A 22,148-nucleotide genomic window follows, 5' to 3' on the forward strand; every position below is an offset into this window, starting at 1 on the left:
ACACTAGTAGGCATTCATTCGTTCCTTTACTGAGTGTTCACCTGGCTGGGCACATGGCTGAACGCTGAGAATTCAGTAGTATTATTGGCCTAGGTCAGTCTCAGGAAGCTTAGCCTCCTAATTATATTACCCTCTTCCTCGTAGGAGAAAATGGAGGATAAGCTCTCAGGTAAACTTATTTTTCCAAGGTCACACAGTATTGGAGCAGCTACAGAACCAAGGTATCTCATTTCAAATCTTTGCCCTCAATCATTAAGCAGTTAGTAGACTTTTATAAGATTTTTTAAAAATATATACTTTATTGATTTTTTACAGAGAGAAAGGGAGAGGGATAGAGAGTTAGAAACATCGATGAGAGAGAAACATCCATCAGCTGCCTCCTGCACACCCCCGACTGGGGATGTGCCCGCAACCAAGGTACATGCCCTTGACCGGAATTGAACCTGGGACCCTTGAGTCCGCAGGCCGACGCTCTATCCACTGAGCCAAACCGGAGCTGCGGCAGCCCTTTTATTGTATGTCATCTTTCTAATTTTTTTTTCCAAACATTTTCCTCTCTGCTCCCTTATTTTTCCCAGTATTGACCAAAGAACAAGTGGTGAATTTATACTCTTAAATGCCAGGCATCTGGGAGACTTCAGGGGTGAGGATCCAAGCCAGGAGTATGGGGGACAGACATCTTTGAAGAAACAATAACACATACACAAGGCAGATCCTCTGCTCAGGGAAACAGATTGGGTTTTGTTTTTGTTTTTTTTTTCACCTCTTTGCCTTTCTCTACTGCTTCCAAGACGGTTTTGAAGCTGGACAGCTGAGACAGAGCCTAGTCCACCGGCTCCCAAAGTCCGGGACATCTAATTTTTATTCTGCAGCCCTTCACTCTCTACCCCTGTCCGGTTTCTTCCTGCATTCTCTGTTAGGTGGTTTTCACTTCTTCAGCCTTGGTGGATAGTCTACATGACTATTTCAGTTTTACACGATCGCCATATGGACTAGGCTGCCTTATGGCGGGCGACCTTGACAGACATCTGGGTGGGAGGCCCAGGGGAGGGTGGGGCCGTTGGCTCTGAGGCTAAAACCTTCAGATCGCGGTAAGGAGGCGCCACGAGGAAGTGGCGACAACAGAGTTCCACTCAGCGTTGAGTTTTCTGAAAGACTGACAGTAATTGCACCAACTGCCTTTGCTCTAGCAACTTGCGCGGTCCCGCGAGATACAGACGCTAAACCAGAGGGAGGAGTCAAGGGCACCTCTCTGGAAGGGGGATGGGAATATCTATGGCGCAATCATTGCGCGAGATTGGGCTATGGTCGCTAGGGCCTTTCTTAGATATCGCGATATTTCGGCCTATTCAGTCTGGAAATAGTGCAGCTTCTCGCGAGAGCCCGTGCCGAGGGCTCTTGGAGGCCCCGTGTGTTTGTGTGTAGATGCGTGTTAGTGAATGTGAGTACGGGGAAGCAGCGGCCGCCATTTCAGGGAGTCTGCGGACGCTGTCGCAGGGTTGGATCCTGAGCTGCCGAAGTCTCCGTCCTGCACTCCCGCGCGGCTTCCCTAATCTCATTGTTTCTTTTAGATTCGCTCGGGCCTATCCGCCCTTGGAGCCCGAAATCCGGGCTGGGCGTACCGCGGCCCGGGCCTAGAGACTTAACTGTAGCAACAGCGGCGGCGGCGGCAGCTGCGGCAGCCCTCCTCTCCGAGCACGAGCACCACAGGGGCCCAGAAGCCCGCGCAGGTAAGGCGATGTGGTTGACTGGAGTATTGTCAGAGGCTTTTTTGAGGTATGGGTCTTTTCTGGGTTGCGGACGCTCCTTTCAGGCGGTCTTTAGCGACGGGGGGAGGGCAGGTTTTCGAGAAAGCGGCCCCATTTTGACGACCGCGCCCTTCTTTTCCGGTCGGGTATGTTTCAGGGGTTTTGGGTGGTACGAACCCCAGCGAGGTCTCGGGCAGATGGTAGTCAGCCCCTTGGAGGCCTGGGCCAGCCGCGACCTCCCAACATGGCGCCAGCCGAACGCAGCCATGGCTCCCAACCCCTCCCAACCGAGGCAGTTCCCCCTGCTTCTAAAATGGCAGCGCGGGTTCTGCGCGGAGAGAGGCCTTCTCGCTTGAGATTCCCGGCTTCTGTTTTTGGAGTTCATTGCGGACTTTGTAAAGTCGAACATTTCCTCGACTTTCATGTGTTCTGTCTTAGAGGCACTTCAGATTTAATTGCCAAGCCTGGTAAAGTACTTTCATCGTGCCTTGGCTTTTGAAAAGGTTTTTCTGAAGTTTTGTAATATTCGAGTAAGACATTGAGCAGAATTGAAGAATATTTATTCATAGAATTACCTTATTGTTTTCATAGGCGTTTAGAGAAAAATGGCAGACGATATTGATATTGAAGCAATGCTTGAGGCTCCTTACAAGAAGGTGAGAAAAAACATGTTGGTGAGGTTTATATATTTCTTAATTTAGCATTATTCACGAAACTACTGCTGAAATGTAAACTAACCTCCCCGGAGCCCTCTTGATTTATCTTATCAGAGATGCATTACGTATAACTTACAAAAGTAAATATATGCTATTGATGTAATAATATTGTGCAGTAGTTTCACTTCAGCGTGATGAATAAATGCCCATCTATCTCTCTTTGTAGACTTGCCTAACGATATCTCACCTCTACTCCCATGAATTCACCTTTGATTCCAGTGTGAACTGTCAATCATAAGGTAGTAATTGAGTGACTTATCGCTGTACCGTGGTCCCCTAGGTAAAATGACTCAACTAAGAATTACCAGCTCCAGTTTGGTATAGCAAAAAGGTGAATGTAGTGGTTTGGGAAAATAGCAGGGGTCCAAGAATCACAAAGTACAACCAGTCTGTGGCAAGCAAATATTTAAGTCTTACAAGAAGAAATGGGTGAGATTTAAAATTTTTTCTATGTATACATATAAAAGACTGGTGATATTAAAAACTAAAACAGGCAGGTGATGAACTGCTGCTCAATTAAAATTACTAAAATTCTTGGATCCCTGAATAGAAAAAAAAAAAAAGCAAAAGAGGCAGTATCACAACTTAGAGTCACTTGATGACTGTTTTACTGTTCTCCATATTGTTTTATTTTTAATTAGTCCCTGCCATATTTCACACTAAAAACTACAAAGGAATTATTTTGGCTAATAATAATAGTCTTTGACCCATTTCAGTATCACAGTAAAAATAAAGTGTCTTCATTCTTTCACCAGTTGGTGGTGAAAATAGCAGTATGCATGCATTATCACTGGTGTCACAAACTGTAAGCTTTGTAAGTTAGCAGTTATACTCCATTAACTCATGTAATCAAACTTTAAAATAAACATTGCGCTAAACCTTTTAAAAATAATACATTTGTTTTTGAGTGTGTAGCACGACCATGTGGTACCAATTTGGATGAATTCTTTATAGCTTTAAATAGTGTACATAGTTTGTAATGCTTAAGACTCTTGAAGAGTTATATATTTTAATGTTAAGATTTTTGTGTCTTAGTTTAACATGGATGAAATTCCATGTAAACAGGTATGGAAGTAGGAAATGTTTAGGTTGGACTGGTGGATTATTAATTGACTTTCTTGGGTTCTTGAGAGTCAACATTACTAAAGCAGTGTGAATCCCTGTTTGCTTCAGGGCGAGATGTGTGACAGAGGTGGCATCAAGCTCTTACAGTCCCAACCCTCCAACGGAAATGGGCGAAGATCTCAGGAATGGCATCGGTCACAGGAAATCGATAGTGGCTGGCTGCTAGCATGGCCACTTGGGGCTTAGGCAGAAATAGAGCCATGGTACTGACCAAAGGGACCATAGAACATGGAATAAAACTCAAAACAGGACTTCATTCATGTTTTAAAGAAATTCTATTTACTTCAACACTGTAAATCTGGATAACTTAATATCTATATAAGAAAGTAAAATTTAACATGTTAATATGTATTTTTTTATTTTTGTGTCTTGATGACTTAATCGTAAGCAACAAAGTGGTTAAACACATACCCATCTAAATTTTTTTATAGCCTTCCATGTTAAAATATGAATAAGTAATTAGTTTTAAAATTGTTTTGTATTTTCTTATTCCTATTCCCTTTACCCTTTGACAACTTGAAATGTTACCACTTCGTCCTCATGATGTTCTTCTATCAACCCTGCTTAGGATGAGAACAAGTTGAGCAGTGCTAATGGCCATGAAGAACGTAGCAAAAAGTAAGTTTTAAGAAGGGACCTGGGGTGGGGGAATTTTATGTGTTTGGGATCTTATTAAAGTTTTGTTCCTCTGGCTGAAGCATCAAACTAATTCTCTTCAGAAACTTTTCTTTTCCTCTTTTAGAAAAGTGGTTCTTTATCGTTTGGGATGAGAAACTATTTGAGGATATAAAACTATGGACTCTCCCTAGATTTTAGGATATGGTTTCAGGGACCTTTTGGAAACCTTCCCCTCTAAGTACATCCATGACAGTTTGGATGAGAGTTGTCTCTTTTATTGATGTTACCAATTATACTAAAATATCCACTGAAGGTGGGTTAGGAAGAAGAAAAAGTAAGAAATAATCAGGCCAGGGAAAGGATTGTTAGTTCTAAATTACTGAAGGATTCAGAGCTATGAATTATTTAAGATCCTTGCTGATTAAAGGCCCCTTTTGTCCTAATGCTGTAGCATATTTCAGTACTTATGTTCCTCCTACATAGCTTTTGTTGTCTTAAAACTTTTAAAACTCAATTGGACTTAATAGTAAGAATGGGGAATTTTTTAAAAATCTAGTGATACAATTTATTTGAGTTAATGAGTAACCCAAAATAGTAACTCAGTGCTACAGAATATACAGTAGATAAAATTCTAAGTAACAGTATAAATTAGATCTACTTTATAAGGTTGGATACTATTCTTGGAGTTTCCTTTCAGTTCTAAGATGAGTGATGTTACAAGCATTAAATTGTTTTGTTAACCTATATTTGTAATGTATTAAACTATTTTGTCATGTTCATGAGCTCTTAATACATAATGAAAAATGATGGTAAATAGCCACTCCTTGGTTATTTTTTGGCTCTTTTCCTCCTAAGAGTTGAAAGTGCTTTTTATAATATACTACTTTAACATCTTCACAACAACTTTGTTAGGTAGGTTGATATAATTTCATAAAAAGATGAAAAAATTGTCAGGTGGGATTATTCAGGCTTTGCTACCCACATTTTTTTAAAATTATAATTTCCTCAAAATAATGTAGTAGTAATGGTTTAAAAGTGATGTAAAATGTAGTGAACGTCCTACATTTTTTTCTTGTGGGAGTCTGTTCTTCACTAGCCACAATAGATTATGGATATTAGGTTGGGTTTAGTCTTGACTTGCTATATGTGAGGCAATCAACCAATCATGGCATGATTTAATGTCATCTGGTTTTAGACCTTTCACAGAGTAACTTTCCTAATTAATGGTTCTAATTTGCAATTCTGTAATCCAAGAAAACTTAGGAAGGGGGTGATATTCATATGAAATGACTGAAATGATCCAATCTAGGTAATTGGGCCTGGTGAGTGAGTAAAACTCATAGTTAAGTATGGTAAGAATGAGGAAATACACTGTAGGGCACAGACCTTTGTTGTACCATTCTCAGATGTCACTCCTTGCTGATAATACCATCTCCAGTTTTACTTGTTTTCATCCTGCATCTAAGCTCATTAAGGCCACCAAGCTTTTACAAGGATTCAGTGACTGATGCTTAGTGGCCTTTTTATCTAACGTAAAAAGTCTTATGAGACTAAATAGAATGGACAGTTTTCTGTAATTGACCATAGGGATCTCCCTTGTTTAAGAGGAAAACTTTTCAAAACACTCCCAACTACTCTCTGATATCTTTTAAGTGTACAGATTATTTCTCTGTCAGTCTTCTCAGCCTCAATTATGTGTAGCTGATTAAATAAATGGCTCTCTTATTCAGTCAGGAACTTTCACCCACTTTTTGAATGGAATTATCTTCAAATTAATTTCAAAGTTACCTAGAAGAAATTTTTGTTTGGTGATGGATATAATATAAAACAAGTAAATGCTCTGTGATTACTTTTTACTGTAAGTTAAGTCAACCAAAGGAAGGTGCCACCTTGCATTTTTCATACTAAAACTTCATTGTCTAAAAAGTAATTGAGTGTCAGGATAGGTTTTTTAAAAAAATATTTTTATTGATTTCAGAGAGGAATGGAGAGGGAGAGACAGAAACATCAATGATGAGAGAAAATCATTGATCGCTGCCTCCTGCACACCCCCTACTGGGGATTGAGCCCGCAACCCGGGCGTGTGTCCTGACTGGAATCGAACCTGGGACCCTTCAGTCCACAGTCCGGCACTCTTATTCACTGAGCCAAACGGGCTAGGGTGAGATAGTTTTAAGGTAGTAAGAAAATACACATTCTGAGAATTGAGAGAATAGTAAATGTTTTCTTTTAAAAAATACTAATTCTAAAAAAACGAAAAAATAATATTCTGATTCTCAATGCATACACTCATTTGTATTCTAATAGTAAAAGGAACTAAGTTTAATATAACACAAATTGGTTCTAAATTGACCTACTTTGAAAAGAGCTATATACCCGAGTTTGGCAAGACATCAAGTACTGGAGCTTGCCTTCATGGGAATGTTATTTGTTAGTGTAACCAGTTTTGCCAAGTCTAAATAACCATTCAGTTAAGCTCTTTCAGAATTAGTAAAAAAAAGGGGATAACAATAAAATGACACAGTTGAAATATATTGGCTACTGTGGTGTGGATTATCTATAAATTTTGGAATAAATGACTTTTCTATTTTTTTTCTTATTTTCCAGAGTACTTTGCATTTAAAATTTAGATCTTCTTACATGGAAGAGGTCAAATCCAGTTATAGCAAAACACCTTTACAGCAGAGGCCATATAACCAAAAAGTCCAAAGGCCCAGCCCAGTGGACCATTTACTTCAATGATGTTCAGTACAAAATTCCACTGCCACTAAAGACTTTGGAAAGTCCTATTAAGTTGTAACAGGATTTGACTATTAGTATGGATTTTTATAACCCTTCTTTAGTTAACTTACGTTCTTTGAAGCTGCAGTCCGTTATAGAGAAGTATACTGCTTTCTTGCACCCTTAAGTTTTTGTCTGGGCTTTTATGCAGAGAATGGTATATTCTGAATGTCTTAATCAGGTTGCTGTCTTTTTCCTGTCTGGGGTTGCCTTCAGATGTGGGTGGGGACTCATTAAAAGACCTAGGAAGACCTTAAGTTGAAATTAATTCTCCAATACTTGAGTGTTTCCTTTGGTAAAATAAGTTTTAGGTCTTAAAAGAGGTAAATAGGTTTGGTGCCTCTCTACTATGGGCTATATATGAGCAGAGCAAAACTTTGTCTTATTTGTGGAAGATTGAGTTACTTTTTACTTTGTCCTCTAATTGATTATATTTAGGACTTACAGCTGTTGCACAGACTTATTTAATAGATAGTGTCAGGTTTTTCAGGCAACAAAGTTGGAATGTTATCTTTTGCCCTTCTGGGCATTGCTTTGATGACTTCAATATAAATAATGAGTGTAGCCTAATTTTCTGTCATGTGCTACCTAGCATATACATTTCTGACAGTCAGGTGGATTATCTTGAAATTTTAGACAAAAGTTTCTGCCTCCTTGGAAAGCTCTACATCTCCTTGTGATTGGAGTGTGGGTTTCAAGATTCCAGAAGGTGGGTGTCTTCATTTTCTACTTTCAATGCACTCTAAGATGACCTGCTTTACAGGTTCTCTCTGAGGCAGACTTCAATGCTCTTGTGCTAATTTTGCTTTGATAGGACTAAAGAGTTAAGTGAAATTTCCAAATGATGTAGACTTGTCAAAATGTTCAATCTTTTAGCCATTACAAATTGACATTTTAGTGGAATAAGTTTATTTTGAAATGTCTTTGAATTTATACTGAAATATCTGAAGGCACCTCTAAAAGTTGGGTGATGGCACACTGAAAAATACAGAACTGAACACAAAGATGACTGACTGGCTTTTTACCTTTCAGAGTTTATAATTTAATAAATAAATATATATAGAGATGTTGATTGTTGTTTTTTATTGCACCCCACAGGCTTGTATAAACTGGCATAAAAAGGCATACTCCATATTCCGGTATACTCAAAACTTTCAAAAGAAAGTATCTGAAATGATTACAATAAAGTCTAGGAGTGTCAATACATTTTACTGCAATAGTTTGTCCTTTGTCATTCCTTATAATTTTGCTGATAAAAACCAAAATATTGATGTTTGCATGGCTGTTGAAAGTATTTAAAGTATAAATTGGGTCAAAAATGGCTTAAGGAAAATTAATGTACTTAATGGAAAATTTTATATGTGGTCCAACATTAATATTTAACTGTTAACATATTCTATTATAACTTTGACTTATTACTGTATGCTGTGGATTACAGTAATATCTGTTGGCCAGTTATAAGATGAACTTTTTATTTAAAAGTTCAAGTTTTGATCTCTATCTGCTGATAAGACCTTTTTCTTGTTAGAGCTGCAGCTGACTCTCAGGAATAGTCCCTGCTCTCTCAAATGATTCTTTGTCAAATGCTGATTTTTGGTAGTAGGAAGTAAAGGTTGGGTGTTTATCTTACCTAGAAATTATTTTTCCATAATATGATTATGTATCATTGTATGATATTAAAAAAGCAAAATAAATTTTTAAACAGATTTTTAAAATTCTGACCATAAAAGGCAGTATATTTTGGCAGATTCTTAAACCTGCAATATAATGGTGACTTTTTTTCTTCTCAGGAGGAAAAAAAGCAAGAGCAGAAGTCGTAGTCATGAACGAAAAAGAAGCAAAAGTAAGGAACGGAAGCGAAGCAGAGATAGAGAAAGGAAAAAGAGCAAAAGCCGTGAAAGGAAGCGAAGTAGAAGCAAAGAAAGGAGACGGAGCCGCTCAAGAAGTCGAGATCGCAGATTCAGAGGCCGCTACAGAAGTCCTTAGTATGTAACTATAATTATGATGATTTTGGTTTGAGAGTCGTTTGCTGGGTATCCAGATAGCAATTTAACCTGAGTGATTTGAACTGTGAAATTTTAACTGAAAAGAGTGTTTCATTAAATAAGGATATTTGGCATAGAAGGACTAGTAAAGTGGAAAACTATTTGTGGACAAATACATCTGTTTTACTCTAGGCATACAGATTATTTTGTTATTCTATATTAAAATATTTTAGAACTGTATGCCAGTCCAAACTAAAGCATTAGAATGCTTAAAATATTTTTTTTGATATGTAATGCCAAATACTTGGTGTATGAACATTAACTGAACATAAATTTATTTAAAAGTTTAAAGCTCAGGTGGATGTAAGTTACAATAGTCAAGTATGTAATTTGTTAACAGTAATCTTATCTGTGTGGCTGTTTACAGCTGAAATGACAGACCCTTTATGAATTTGGTGTATGCTCCTGGATAATAACGATTTTGGGGGCTTATCACATTGTTTGTATTTAAGGGTTTTTTTTGTTGTTTTTTTTAAATAAAGCACTAAATGTGCTTTGAAGGTTAAATCACTACAAAAAGTTGGATGTGGCTATTTAAGGTCCTAAGTTTCAATATAGTTATTAAAAACATCTTAACTGTAAATAACTGGTAAAAGCAAGGATTGAATCTAAGAGTCCTTGGTGCTTTCCTCTTAATAAACATACTGTTATAAACTGGGGTATGTTAAAATTAACACTTCTAACTTTAAAACTTGAAATGTTGAAAGTAGAAATCAAAGACAAACAGCAAAATCAGAACCTTGGCTCTGCCACTTGGGCAAGTTACTGCAAGTTAACACTAAGCTTTAGTTTTCTCAACTTTTTTTTTAGTTTTCTCAACTTTTAAGAAAGGTAACAATTGTCAGAAGAAAAACTATTAATGAAAATTGAAGAGAATGTAAATAAAGCACCCATCATACTGCTATTCATGAAATGTTTTGGTGTTTGAAGCCATTAAAGTTATTACCACTTCGAGTTCTGATTCTGGTTCTTAAGTCTTTAAAATATAAAGAATTGAACTCTTTGTTTTTTAAGTTCATTCTAGCTGCTTATTTCATAAACTTTCTAAAGTGCTCTCTGTTCGGTGATGAATGCTCAAAGTCATCCTGTGATCCTGGTCTAACTTAAAAATGATTTAGTTTTTACATTTGGCTTCAGGTGATTTTTAACTATGGAGGCAAAAATTGGGACTTTTATAATTAAGGGAGAAGAAAGTATTTATACATGCTTCTTTGAACTTAATTTATTCAGTAAATGTATATTCTTATCACTATTAGCTTGAATTGCAAAGACTTAATACAAAATCATTTATTTGGAGTTGCTTGGATGTTGTTAGGTACATGTGTAGCTCATGAAAACAAATTCAAATGGTGGGTCACAGACCACTAGATATTTCATTTTGCTACCTTTCTGGAAAAGAATAACGGGATGAGCACTAAGGGACATTGATTTGTCTCTTAAATTTAGTTTCTTTTGGTCTTTCAAAATAAAAGGCCCCCAAACTGCTGGACCTTTTTAGAGTTATTTAGAATACAGAATAAATTTGTGTTTTAGAATAGTTGTCTTTTTGATTTTTTTTTTAAACCTTTAATATGTCAAGTCCTCAAAAAAAGTGTTTTTGAAGAATTGAACTTCCTTCACATCTTTACTATGGAATATTTTGCCACAGGGAAGTGAAGTATGATGTGCTAGATGTGTTTTTATGCAGTCCCTGAGATTTGTTGTAAAATGGAATTTTGGAGTTTCATGATTATGTATAAATAGTCTCCTTATTTTTTAAAGAAGTCTCTTAAGAAAACATGAATTATATGTATGTTCCTGAGAAAGGATGTGCAGAGATGCACGCCAAATTGCTAACTTTAGTTATTTCTGGTGTGAGAGAAGTAAGGACGTCTATGTTTTTCTTAAACCTCAGGAATGTATTCATAAATGTGTAATCTTTTAAAAACTATAGACTAAAAATAAGAATGAGCATTTTCAGAATTTAAAAATTTTGAGGCTGTAACCTTTGGTCTTGGCACCTCTCAGTGGTCCAGGATAACTGTAAGAACAGTTTGCTTGGGATAGAATTAAAAAGTCTATTTCCTCTTCATAATTGAGGTGGAAAAGAAGCAGCCTAAACAATGTTAAGCTTGCTGGAGAGCACATGAACGTGATCTTAGCAAGACCCTAAACCTGTAACTAGTGTAATTTTGTGTTTCCTTTTTAGCTCCGGACCAAAATTTAACAGTGCCATCCGAGGAAAGATTGGGTTGCCTCATAGCGTCAAATTAAGGTTTTTAAACATACTTCTGAATTGTTTAAATTGTTTTTCAAGGAACTAATGTGGTGTACTTGTTTGGGTAACTTCTGAAACTTTTTAACTTTGCAGCAGACGACGTTCCCGAAGCAAAAGTCCATTCAGAAAAGACAAGAGCCCCGTGAGGTAGCTGTCACTATTTATTTCTTTAGAACTTTTAGCTTTTATACAGCTTTTGTAATTTATACTACTGCTAAATTTAGTGACATTAAGTAAATTGGACCATATTAAATGTCCTAATGTATTCTAAATTTTCAACAGCTTTCCTTTTAATTGCATATAAATAAATCTTAACCAAGTTGACTGGTTTTTAAGTAGTAGTCTTTGGTTCTTCAATGTTTCTATAGGTTATTTTCCTTTTAAATAAACGTAAGACTTACCTGTCCAATTTACCATTTTGTTCACGTAACGTTTTATTATATTGTCAGCATTATATTCATAGCATTGTTCTTTACTGGTGTTCTGCCTTCCCTTAAAGGGAACCTTTCTTTCTTTTTTTAACTGATTTCAGAGAGGAAAGGAGAGATAGAAATATCAATGATGAGAGAATCATTAATTGGCTCCCTCCTGCATACCCCACACTGGGGATCAAGTCTGCAATCTATGCATGTTCCCTGACCAGAATTGAACCGTGATTTCCTGGTTCATAGGTCGATGCTCAACCACTGAGCCACGCTGACCAGCCTTTGAGGAAACTTTTTAACTTTGAGTTTATCCTGTTACTTGGTATATTCTAATATCCCAGGATTTGGTAAAAACCTCAATTTTAAAAGCTCTTGCAGATATTGAGGTTTTTAACTCTTTAATATTTAATTTTCTTTCTAAAAATTCCCTTTAGTTATCTTTCTCTGGATCTAGTCCAGCTTTGTATCTCTGTTTTACAGTAATATTTTTAAGATCACTTGTTGATTTCTCGATGGGATGTACCAGAATTTTGTATAGAGTATTTCAAAAGTATTCCTGAAAATGTTCAAAATAAAAGGCCCCCAAACTGCTGGACCTTTTTAGAGTTATTTAGAATACAGAATAGATTTGTATTTTAGAATAGTCGTCTTTTTGGATAAGACAGACCATGTTTATGCTTGTATCATGAAGGATTCACTTAGAACCTTAACCATATAGTGAATATTTCATAATTGATAATGTTAATAGATACTTTTATTTTCCTTAAAACTTATAAAAGTAAATTTCATCTATTATGCTTTTATTTTCTCCCTTGGGCACTTTAGTTTCTTTAAATTTAGAAATGTAAGGCTATTTGTAATAATGAATAAATTGTAGCCCACTACTATAATTTCCTGTTTTAAAAAAATGTTTTTATTGATTTTAGAGAGATGGCTAGAAAGATAGAAACATCAAAGTTTATTCTGTTTACTGAAAATGTACTTTAACAAGAATAAGTTATAAATTGCTGTATTTCTTTCTCCCATTAGGGAACCTATTGATAATCTAACTCCTGAGGAAAGAGATGCAAGGACGGTTTTCTGCATGCAGCTGGCAGCAAGAATTCGGCCAAGGGATCTGGAAGAGTTTTTTTCTACAGTAGGAAAGGTAATCTTGGCCTATTTAGGGAGGTCATATAAGTGGAAATTGGAAACATTTCAATAATTGTCAGTATGACAGATAAAATGGAAGACATCTAAACACAAACCTTTTGATTTAGTAGAATTTAAATACAGAATTTATTTTTTGTAACATTTCTATTTAACCTCACTTGGAAGTTAATAAATGTTGGAGGTGATAAATGTTACCACATTTATCAAAAAATAGAAGCTAGAAGTGGGCCCACAAATGTACTTATCTTTAAAAAATTTTAATGGCTCGCACCTTTGCTTTGTCAATAATATGCCTCTTGTCTGTTTTTGAAATTATTATTTAGAATGGCTTATACTGGATGGTTCCAGAAACAACCTTGTGTTAAGTGTGTGTTTTCTTTTTAGGTTCGAGATGTGAGGATGATTTCTGATAGAAATTCAAGACGGTCCAAGGGAATTGCTTATGTGGAGTTTGTTGATGTTAGCTCAGTGCCTCTAGCAATAGGATTAACTGGCCAACGTGTTTTAGGAGTGCCAATCATAGTACAGGCATCACAGGTAATTTTTTTTTCTTGCTTTAGATTTTGATCATTGATAATAGTGGAAACCTGCTGTTGGCTTAGTGTTGTGCTGTAGTGTTTTTTTGTGCCTTAAGGTCTAAATACCTATTTCATGACAAAGACTTGAGAACTTGATCTAGAATTTTATTGATTTGTAATAGTCTCTTAGTTGTTTATTAAGCATCCACGAGCATGTTTTTTCCTTGCAATTTGTCAAATTGAACAATTTTGACTTTTTTGAGAGTACATTTACTAAAGTTGGGGACAATGAAACAAGTTAGGGATTAGAGTAGAATAAGCAACAGGGGAGAGCCTAGGCAGAGCTGCTTTGGCTCACTGAATAGTTAGAGAAAAGGGAGCCTTGGAGACAGGTTTATGGCTTTACACCAGGAGAGCTGTGGCTGCTCATTGCTCCCCTGGTTGCAAGAGTTTAGGAGATGCACGCCTATAAGGTATGAAGAGGTGGGGAGGGAAAGGTATGGTGAGCTCCCAGGAGAGAGAGCACGCTAATTTTTAAAAAATACATATTTTATTGGTTTTTTACAGAGAGGAAGGGAGAGGGATAGAGAGTTAGAAACGTTGATGAGAGAGAAACATCGATCAGCTGCCTCCTGCACACCCCACACTGGGGATGTGCCCGCAACCAGGGTACATGCCCTTGACTGGAATCGAACCTGGGACCCTTCAGTCCGCAGGCTGACACTCAATCCACTGAGCCAAACCGACTACGGCGAGCACGCTAATTTTGACATTAAAAAAAAAAATTAACATTTTCTGTCCTTTCTCGTTTGCTCAGTGGTTAGTGTTAGCCAGTGAACTTAACTATGGCGAGCACGCTAATTTTGACATTTAAAAAAAAATTAACATTTTCTGTCCTGGCTCGTTTGCTCAGTGGTTAGTGTTAGCCAGTGAACTTAAGAGCATTAACAATTCTTGGTGAGTATAACAAAAAATTAACATTTTCAGAAGATTTTACTTCATGTCAAGAGTAGTTTGGCCCTGGCCGGCTAGCTTATTTGGTTAAGAGCATCATCATCCCAATAATGCCAAGGTTGCAGGTTTGATCTCAGGGCACATATAAGAATCAACCAGTTTGGTTCAGTGGATAGAGCGTTGGCCCATGGATTGAAGGATCTCTGATGTGATTCTGGCCAAGGTCATGATGTACCTCGGTTGCAGGCTCAATCCCCTGGGTGCCGCATGCAGGAGGCAACCAATTGATGTTTCTCACATCGATGCTTCTCTTTCTGTCTCCCTCCCTTCCACTCTCTTAAGGCAAAAAAATGTTAACCAAATGAATGCATAAATAAATGGAACAATGAATTGTTTCTCTCTTTTACCCTTCCCTTTTCCCCCCTCTCTACCTTCCTGTCAATAAATTTTTAAAAAGTAGTTTTTGAATAACCATCATTTCTAGTATTTCTTTAAAATAAGGTATTTCAAACTAATTTAAGAATATCTTCTAGCCCTAGCTGGTTTGGCACAATGGATAGAGTGTCGGCCTGTGGACTGGTTCTATCCCTGTCAAGGGCACATGCCTGAGTTGTGGGCTCGATCCCCAATGTGGGCTATGAAGGAGGCAGCCAGTCAATGATTCTCTCTCATCATTGATGTTTCTATCTCTCCCTCTTCCTTCCTCTATGAAATCAGTAAAAATATATTTATTTAAAAAAAGAATATCTTCTAAAATAGTCCAAATTAATTTAAGAATATCTTTAAGATAATCCAAATTGTAATATAATTCCTCTATGCTGATTCTTTACAAAATTGGCAAAAAATATTTTAGTTCATTTAGATGTGGAAAAATTGGGATGTATCAATATATTTATATAATAGGAAAGTATATGTTAGGATTCATCATCGGTACCTAAATAGTCGTGTTGGTAGGTTTTCAAATCACTGAACTAAATATGCCATAACTCCTAAGTTTTTGGTTCTTTCATCAGACTCATATAAGTTATAAATTAGGTTTGTAACCAAATCAGACTTGAAATTCCAGTTTCACTGCTAACAAGTTTATGCAACCATAATCAAATTACTTGCTTTATGACCTGTAAAAGGTGATAATGTCCTAGTTAATATTTTAGGAGTACTTAATGGGTATTTATCACTTGATTGTATGTAAACAATAGAAAAGTAATTCTCTGTTCCTGTGATGGAGGAGTACAAACCTAATAGTTTATAGATTCACCTGACCACCAGGGCTCAGAAGCATCAAATTAAATGAGATTTGAACTTATTTAACTTTAACTTTCTGTTCTCCTGTACTAAAGGTACGCCAGTTTTTTATGATAGGTACTTGGGAAAAAATGACGTATGACTAAATGGTTTGATTTGATTTATAATGTGCATTTTTACTTAATCTAACTTGTAGGCAGAAAAAAACAGAGCTGCAGCAATGGCAAACAATCTACAAAAGGGAAGTGCTGGACCTATGAGGCTTTATGTGGGCTCATTACACTTTAACATAACTGAAGATATGCTGCGGGGGATCTTTGAGCCTTTTGGAAGGGTAAGTTCCAATTTTTTGAAACAATAACTTTCAATAGGCTCTTGATCCAGATGTAACTATAGTAATTTTGTATATCTGCTTTGTTATATTCTATAAAAATTAAGATGGGGAGGGTGATTCTGCAAGGTGTTTGTGATAATTTCAATTGATCTTCAGTATTGTGACAAATCAATCTATTTTCCATTTGGAGTTAGACATTCTATTAATATGTTGTTGTTCATAACGCTACAGTAAAATGCATAGTGAGTATTAGAATCAATAATTTAAAAAAATCAACATGAATGATAAAAATGTACTGAATGCATTTGGAGCAAGAGTCTTTTTTCCCCTTGGTTTATTCTTTTGAATGCTTTTGTTTCTTACTGAAAATTTAGGGATATGTAGAGAAGTTTCTCTACTAAATTAAAGAATAATTAGATTTTCTGTTTATGTCCAGTGAGTCTTCATTTTGGAAAAGACATTTTATTGCAGAATAAATATTAATAGTAGGTTGTGCTTTGGTTTAAAAGATTCATTTTGTGCCTGAGAATAAAAATCTTGGTTCCTGCTGAACCTTATCCACTAGCAATGTTCATTGCTCTTGAATGTATGTTTTTATTGCTTTCTTTCACTACCCCAATTTACCCCTTTGTTAAACTGTTTTGAGTCAATAGTGGTAAACATTAGGATGTTGAGATTGTGAGTGCTTTGTGTGTTGGAAATACACACAAGTCATAAATGTATGGTTGATCAATCATTATAAAATGAATACATTTCCTGGATCCACTGGAACATGAATAAATACAAATTCATGCTGTATCTTAATGTTTCATTCTTTGTTTGTGTGGACAGCTTTATTTTGGGATATAAAATTCACAAACCACACAATTCACCCATTTAAAGTAAACAATTACTTTTATTCTATTCACAGAGTTGCACAATCTTCACTAAATCCAGTGTTCTTTTTAAATAATTTCAACATTTTGGGCAATTTATCATGCCTGGTATTGAGAATTATTTTTTGATGGGTTCAGCATAATGGGAAGGAAACAAAAATGTTTTCATTTCTAACACCTGACTGTATTTTACAAAGAACTTTTTATTTTTTGTTACTTGTTTTTGAGGCAAAAGATTAATATTATTGAAATATTCTTTAGCTCCCCAGTGCATGACTTCTTGCTTGGAAAGTTGCTAGGCTTTCAGAATATTTTGGGGGTGGGGTAATTTGGGTTGTGGTATGTTTTCACTTACTGTTTAGGGCAGAGAGGGAGATTATTCAATCATGTTTCAAGGAAAAACATTTTACCCCCTACTTTTTACTTAGTAATAATTAATGTTTTTTATTTCTAGATTGAAAGTATCCAGCTCATGATGGATAGTGAAACAGGTCGATCCAAGGGATATGGATTTATTACGGTAAACAATTAACATTATGACTTGAATGTTTTTGATTTAATCAGCATAGTAAAACTTCAGTTATTGATAGTGGAGAAGCACACATGGCTATTATTTTCAAGTGGCTTAAATTAGTGTGACATTATAGCCATTTTTTAGTAGCAGTATGTATCCACCAAATATGAAAATTTAACCAGTTTACTATTATCCTGTATTTGGTCAGTTTTGCTTAGCCAACTGTTCTTAAAATTAAAGTCTCTCCTTTAATTTTTGACTCTTGTTTGACACATTTTTGTCTGTTGAATGAGGTCTGTTGGGATTCCATTTTACTTAAAATTCTTTTTATATCTATGCATCTTACCACAATGATGAGGAATGCCTTGTTTCTCTGACTAGCCATTACAGCCCATTCCATGATTTTAAAAGAAGCACATATCCTTGCCTAAGGATTAAAAAATAAAAAATCAACCAATGAATGCATAAATAGGTGAAACAAATGATGTATCCCTGTGTCTCTCTTACCCCCAATCTTTTCTCCTTCACTCTAACACTGACCAATATAAACAAGTATTTAAAATACAGATAGGTCCCAGTTTTAATCAAGAAATTATAATTGTCTTATATTCAAATTCTCATAAAATTTAAACCTGTTGTAGGAGAGAATGTATTTTGTATGGTCATAGGGATTTTATTTAATCCCTATGGTGCTGGTGAAAGGAGAAAACTTGTTTATAAAAATCTTAAATCACCAACATTTTATTTTGTTTCTATAACATTAATGTGGTTATCTTCCTTCCCCCAGTATAAATATTGGTGTGCTTTTTTTAAATGGGATTTTAAATGTAACAATGATTATCTGTAAGTTTTCCCATCTCAGTAACAATATTATTATACTAGTGGCCTGGTGCACGAAATTCATGCACATTAACGGAATTAATTAGAGGAAATATTTTAATGTTGCTCTTTGCCCTTTATAATAGAAATGTCAGAGATGAAAGAAAATTAGTAAAATGTATATGAAAGTCTTCCTCCTGTCAGAGTCTGGGGTGTGCCATGGGACTGAGAGTCAAGTCCTCGCACACCCGCATGTGCCTCAAAATCGGACAAGACCGAGACTCAGCTGGCCCCACCCCCATTGTGTGAGATCCAGACCCAGCTGGCCCCAACCCCGTCAAGTCCTTCCAGGCAGGGGGCACAGCCTCAGGTCTCTCGGCTCCGTGCGGGGAGGGGGGGAGCACCTGTCAAGTCCTTCCGGGTGGGGGTTGCAGCCTCAGGTCCCCCAGTGCATGCTGGTTGGGGGGCACAGCCTCAGGTCCCCTGGCCTGCCACTGGGGTGATGGCCTGAGGTCCCCCATCAAGCCCCGCCAGTCGTGGGGTGCGGCCTGAGGTCCCCCAGCCTGGTCTAGGGTGGGGGACGTGGCTTGAGGTCCCCCTGCCTGGGCTAGGGCAGAGGGCGTGCTTTGAGGTCCCCCATCAAGTCCAGCCGGGTGTGGGGCGCAGCCTCAGGTCCCCCGCCCCGGCCCGACACCATGCAGCCTCAGGTCCCTGCTGATTGCTCGTTATGGCTTGTTATGGGAACCCCGCCTCTTCTGTGGGTATAGCCATCTTGTGGAAGTGTGATGGCATGATGGTTAATTTGCATATTACCGCTTTATTATATAGGATTTCATTTTGAGAGAAAAAGAGGAAAGGGGGATTGGTGAGAGACATCAATTTGTTGTTCCACTCACTTAATGCTTATTTATGATTAATTGATTGCTTCTTATATGTGCCCTGACCAGAAATTGAACCCAAAACCTTGACATATGAGAAGGACACTCTAACCAACTGAGTTACCTGGCCAGGGCCAGAAATTATTTTAAACAATAAACATTCTGATGAAAGATTAAAGTACAGGATTCATGGGAATATGTTCCTTTCTCCCATTAAATTAAAACCAGAGGGTATGAATTAGAGTTTTTCTGCGTTTGCAGCCTGCAATTAAGAATATTCATGATTTCATTGGCAAGAAAAGTTGACCCAGAATTTTGTATTAAAAATAATATCTGGCCCTAGCTGATTTGGCTCAATATTTGGAGCATCTGCCCATGGACTAAAAGGGTCCTGGCTTCAATTCTGGGGAGGGGGTGCCAGAGGCACCAATTGATGTGTCATGGAAGAAATGGGCTCAGGAAACAAGTTAAATGCAAAAGAAAGACCCTTGGAGTTTAGGGGAAAGGAGGGGTACAGAGGAGGAGGGGATGGGGAAAGGTGCTGGCATGCTTTTGAGAGGGAATCCCTATCTTGTCATTTTACTTTTTTAAGCTTCCTTTTAGGAGCCTTTCACTCTTTATTTTTTAATATATTTTTATTGATTTCAGAGAAGGGAAAGGGGGAGATAGAAACATTAATGATGAAAAGGAACAATTGATCAGCTGCCTCCAATCACATCCCCCACTGGGGATCGAGCTTCCAACCCTGGCATGTGCCCTGACAGGAATCGAATCATGAGGTCCTGGGTCAGAGGTTGATACTCAACCATTGTGCCACACCACCCGGGCCCTATCTTGTCATTTTAAATCATGTCAATAATACGGTCTGATCATGTTCGTGATATTATAGTTTGAAGTTACTTCATCATCTGCCCAGTTATAATTATTGAATATAATCCTACATAATATCCTATATAATAAAAGGCTAATATGCAAATTGACCAAACTACGGAACCACTGGTCGCTGTGATGCACACTGACCACCAGGGGCAGACGCTCAACATAGGAGCTGCCTCCTGTTGATCAATGTGCTCCCACAGAGGGAGCGCTGCTCAGCCAAAAGCCCTGAGCCAAGACTGGCGAGCACAGCAGCAGTGGTGGGAGCTTCTCCCACCTCTGTGGCAATCAGACATCCCCAGACTGCAAGAGGGTGCGGGCCAGGCTGAGGGACACACACACACACACACACACACACCCCCCAGTGCACTTTTGTGCACCGGGACTCTAGTAAACTTAATAAGCAACCATTTCCTTACCTATGTAAACTAATCTACTGGACTTTTTTTTTTTTTTTTTTTTTACCTCTCTCGATTAGTTTTCCGATTCAGAATGTGCCAAGAAGGCTTTGGAACAACTTAATGGATTTGAGCTAGCAGGAAGGCCAATGAAAGTTGGTCATGTTACTGAACGAACTGATGCTTCCAGCGCTAGCTCCTTTTTGGACAGTGATGAACTGGAAAGGACTGGAATTGATTTGGGAACAACTGGTCGTCTTCAATTAATGGCAAGACTTGCAGAGGGTAAGTTTTTTTTAGTGTTAATGATTTAGTATGACTATGATAATGAGAAAGTTATCTAGACTAATAAATGGAAAGTGATTGATTTTGGAATTGATGTTCTCCGTGGGCAGCACATGTATGTAATTTCATAGATTAACTTCCTCACCTTAAAGTTCTGATGGAATCTACTTTATGGTGGTGCATTTTTGAGTATCACATTGTATGCTACAGGATTCCTTGTGCTTTCTATAAAAATAACATTCTCAAAATTCAGAATAAACTTAATTGTAGCTCTTACACTATATGCTGCTTGTCATGTTTACTATTGGAGTTACTTTGGTATTAAACACTCAGAAATCTGGATTTTTCTGCTCTTAACACATTAAGGACTTTAAGACCTATTCTTTTCCAGGTACAGGTTTGCAGATCCCACCAGCAGCACAGCAAGCTCTACAAATGAGTGGCTCCTTGGCATTTGGTGCTGTGGCAGGTAGGAATTGAATCTTTTCTAATTTGAAATCATTGTTTTTTCACCTAATTCGAAAATTTGCCAAATTTTTGCATTTAAAAGGACTTACTGAGAATTCAATTCATCAAGTACTTATAGCCAATAAATTTCAAATGTCCCTATAAGAAAGTGAAGATATAGGACAGAATTATTTACTAATCATAATAAGCTGTCAGGATATTATATGGAATCCTTCACACCAATTTTAGTTTAAATTGCTATAAGCCATAGAGACCAAAACCTTTATATTGCTTTACAGCACAAAATGTTTCATTGTAATATTTAAGTTCAGAAAACTACCAGAGGGCTTTAAATCAAGCTTTACTGAAGTGATTGCAATATCAAGAGTGCTCAGTAAATTGCCCAGTAGAGTTCTTTCCTAAACAGTACACATTATTTTGAGATGTTGAGTTCAGGAATTAAGTTCTTGGAGAGGACAGGAAAAGAGGAGAGCATTGGCAGTTTATTACAATCCTCCTATATAATAAAAGGCTAGTATGCAAATGGACTGAACGGCAGAAGGACCAGTTGCTATGATGTGCGCTGATCACCAGGGGGCAGACTCTCAATGCAGGAGCTGCCTCCTGATGGTCCATGCACACCCACAGGGGGAGCGCCGCTCAGCCAGAAGCTGGGATCACAGCTGGTGAGTGCGGCAGCGGTGGCGGAGTTTCTCCCGCCCCCGAGGCAACGCTAAGGATGTCTGACTGCAGGCTTAGGCCTAAGCTGTCAGTTGGACATACCCAAGGACTCCTGGGCTGCGGGACACACACACACACACACACACACACACGCGCGCGCGCGCTCCATTGCACGAATTTCGTGCACTGAGCCTCTAGTTATATAGTGAGGAGTTTGATTTATGAAACACATGGTCTTCCTCTCTTTTATGGCTTAACTTAATTATGTGGATTTGTCTTTACCTTGATATTAACTCATATCTACAAGTTAGGATAATGTTTAATTTTGAAATGTTGACAACCTGGTTTTTTAGTACATATCAAAACTATTTGTATTGTGAACCCTGCATGACAGGAAGTATTTATTCCAAGAAAGTATGTAATTTATATTGCCGGGGTTCTTGTTCCAGCATTAAGA

The 22,148-nt window shown here is 37.4% G+C and overlaps 1 protein-coding gene across 12 annotated transcripts in view; it reads left to right on the forward strand.

Annotated features, from left to right (window-relative positions):
- Positions 1–1,370: 1,370 nt before the first annotated feature.
- RBM39 (RNA binding motif protein 39) overlaps positions 1,371–22,148 on the forward strand; it is a 29,495-nt gene continuing 8,717 nt past the window's right edge. For 2 of the 12 annotated variants that reach the window (XM_005879743.2, XM_005879746.2), the window contains exons 1-14: positions 1,426–1,730; positions 2,340–2,404; positions 4,158–4,207; positions 7,625–7,697; positions 8,087–8,148; positions 8,779–8,973; positions 11,222–11,287; positions 11,384–11,437; positions 12,745–12,862; positions 13,252–13,404; positions 15,781–15,918; positions 17,248–17,313; positions 20,359–20,563; positions 20,955–21,032. In XM_005879743.2, the coding sequence (XP_005879805.1) occupies positions 2,354–2,404; positions 4,158–4,207; positions 7,625–7,697; positions 8,087–8,148; positions 8,779–8,973; positions 11,222–11,287; positions 11,384–11,437; positions 12,745–12,862; positions 13,252–13,404; positions 15,781–15,918; positions 17,248–17,313; positions 20,359–20,563; positions 20,955–21,032 (1,309 nt within the window). In that variant the 5' untranslated portion in view covers positions 1,426–1,730; positions 2,340–2,353. Of the gene's footprint in view, positions 1,731–2,339; positions 2,405–2,630; positions 2,704–3,219; positions 3,793–4,157; positions 4,208–7,624; positions 7,698–8,086; positions 8,149–8,778; positions 8,974–11,221; positions 11,288–11,383; positions 11,438–12,744; positions 12,863–13,251; positions 13,405–15,780; positions 15,919–17,247; positions 17,314–20,358; positions 20,564–20,954; positions 21,033–22,148 lie in introns of those variants that run through there. The other 10 variants (XM_005879749.2, XM_005879751.2, XM_005879752.2 and 7 more) reach the window with 8 other exon arrangements.

Source organism: Myotis brandtii, unplaced genomic scaffold (genome assembly GCF_000412655.1).
Source record: "Myotis brandtii unplaced genomic scaffold, ASM41265v1 scaffold61, whole genome shotgun sequence".
NCBI classification, from domain to species: Eukaryota; Metazoa; Chordata; class Mammalia; order Chiroptera; family Vespertilionidae; genus Myotis; species Myotis brandtii.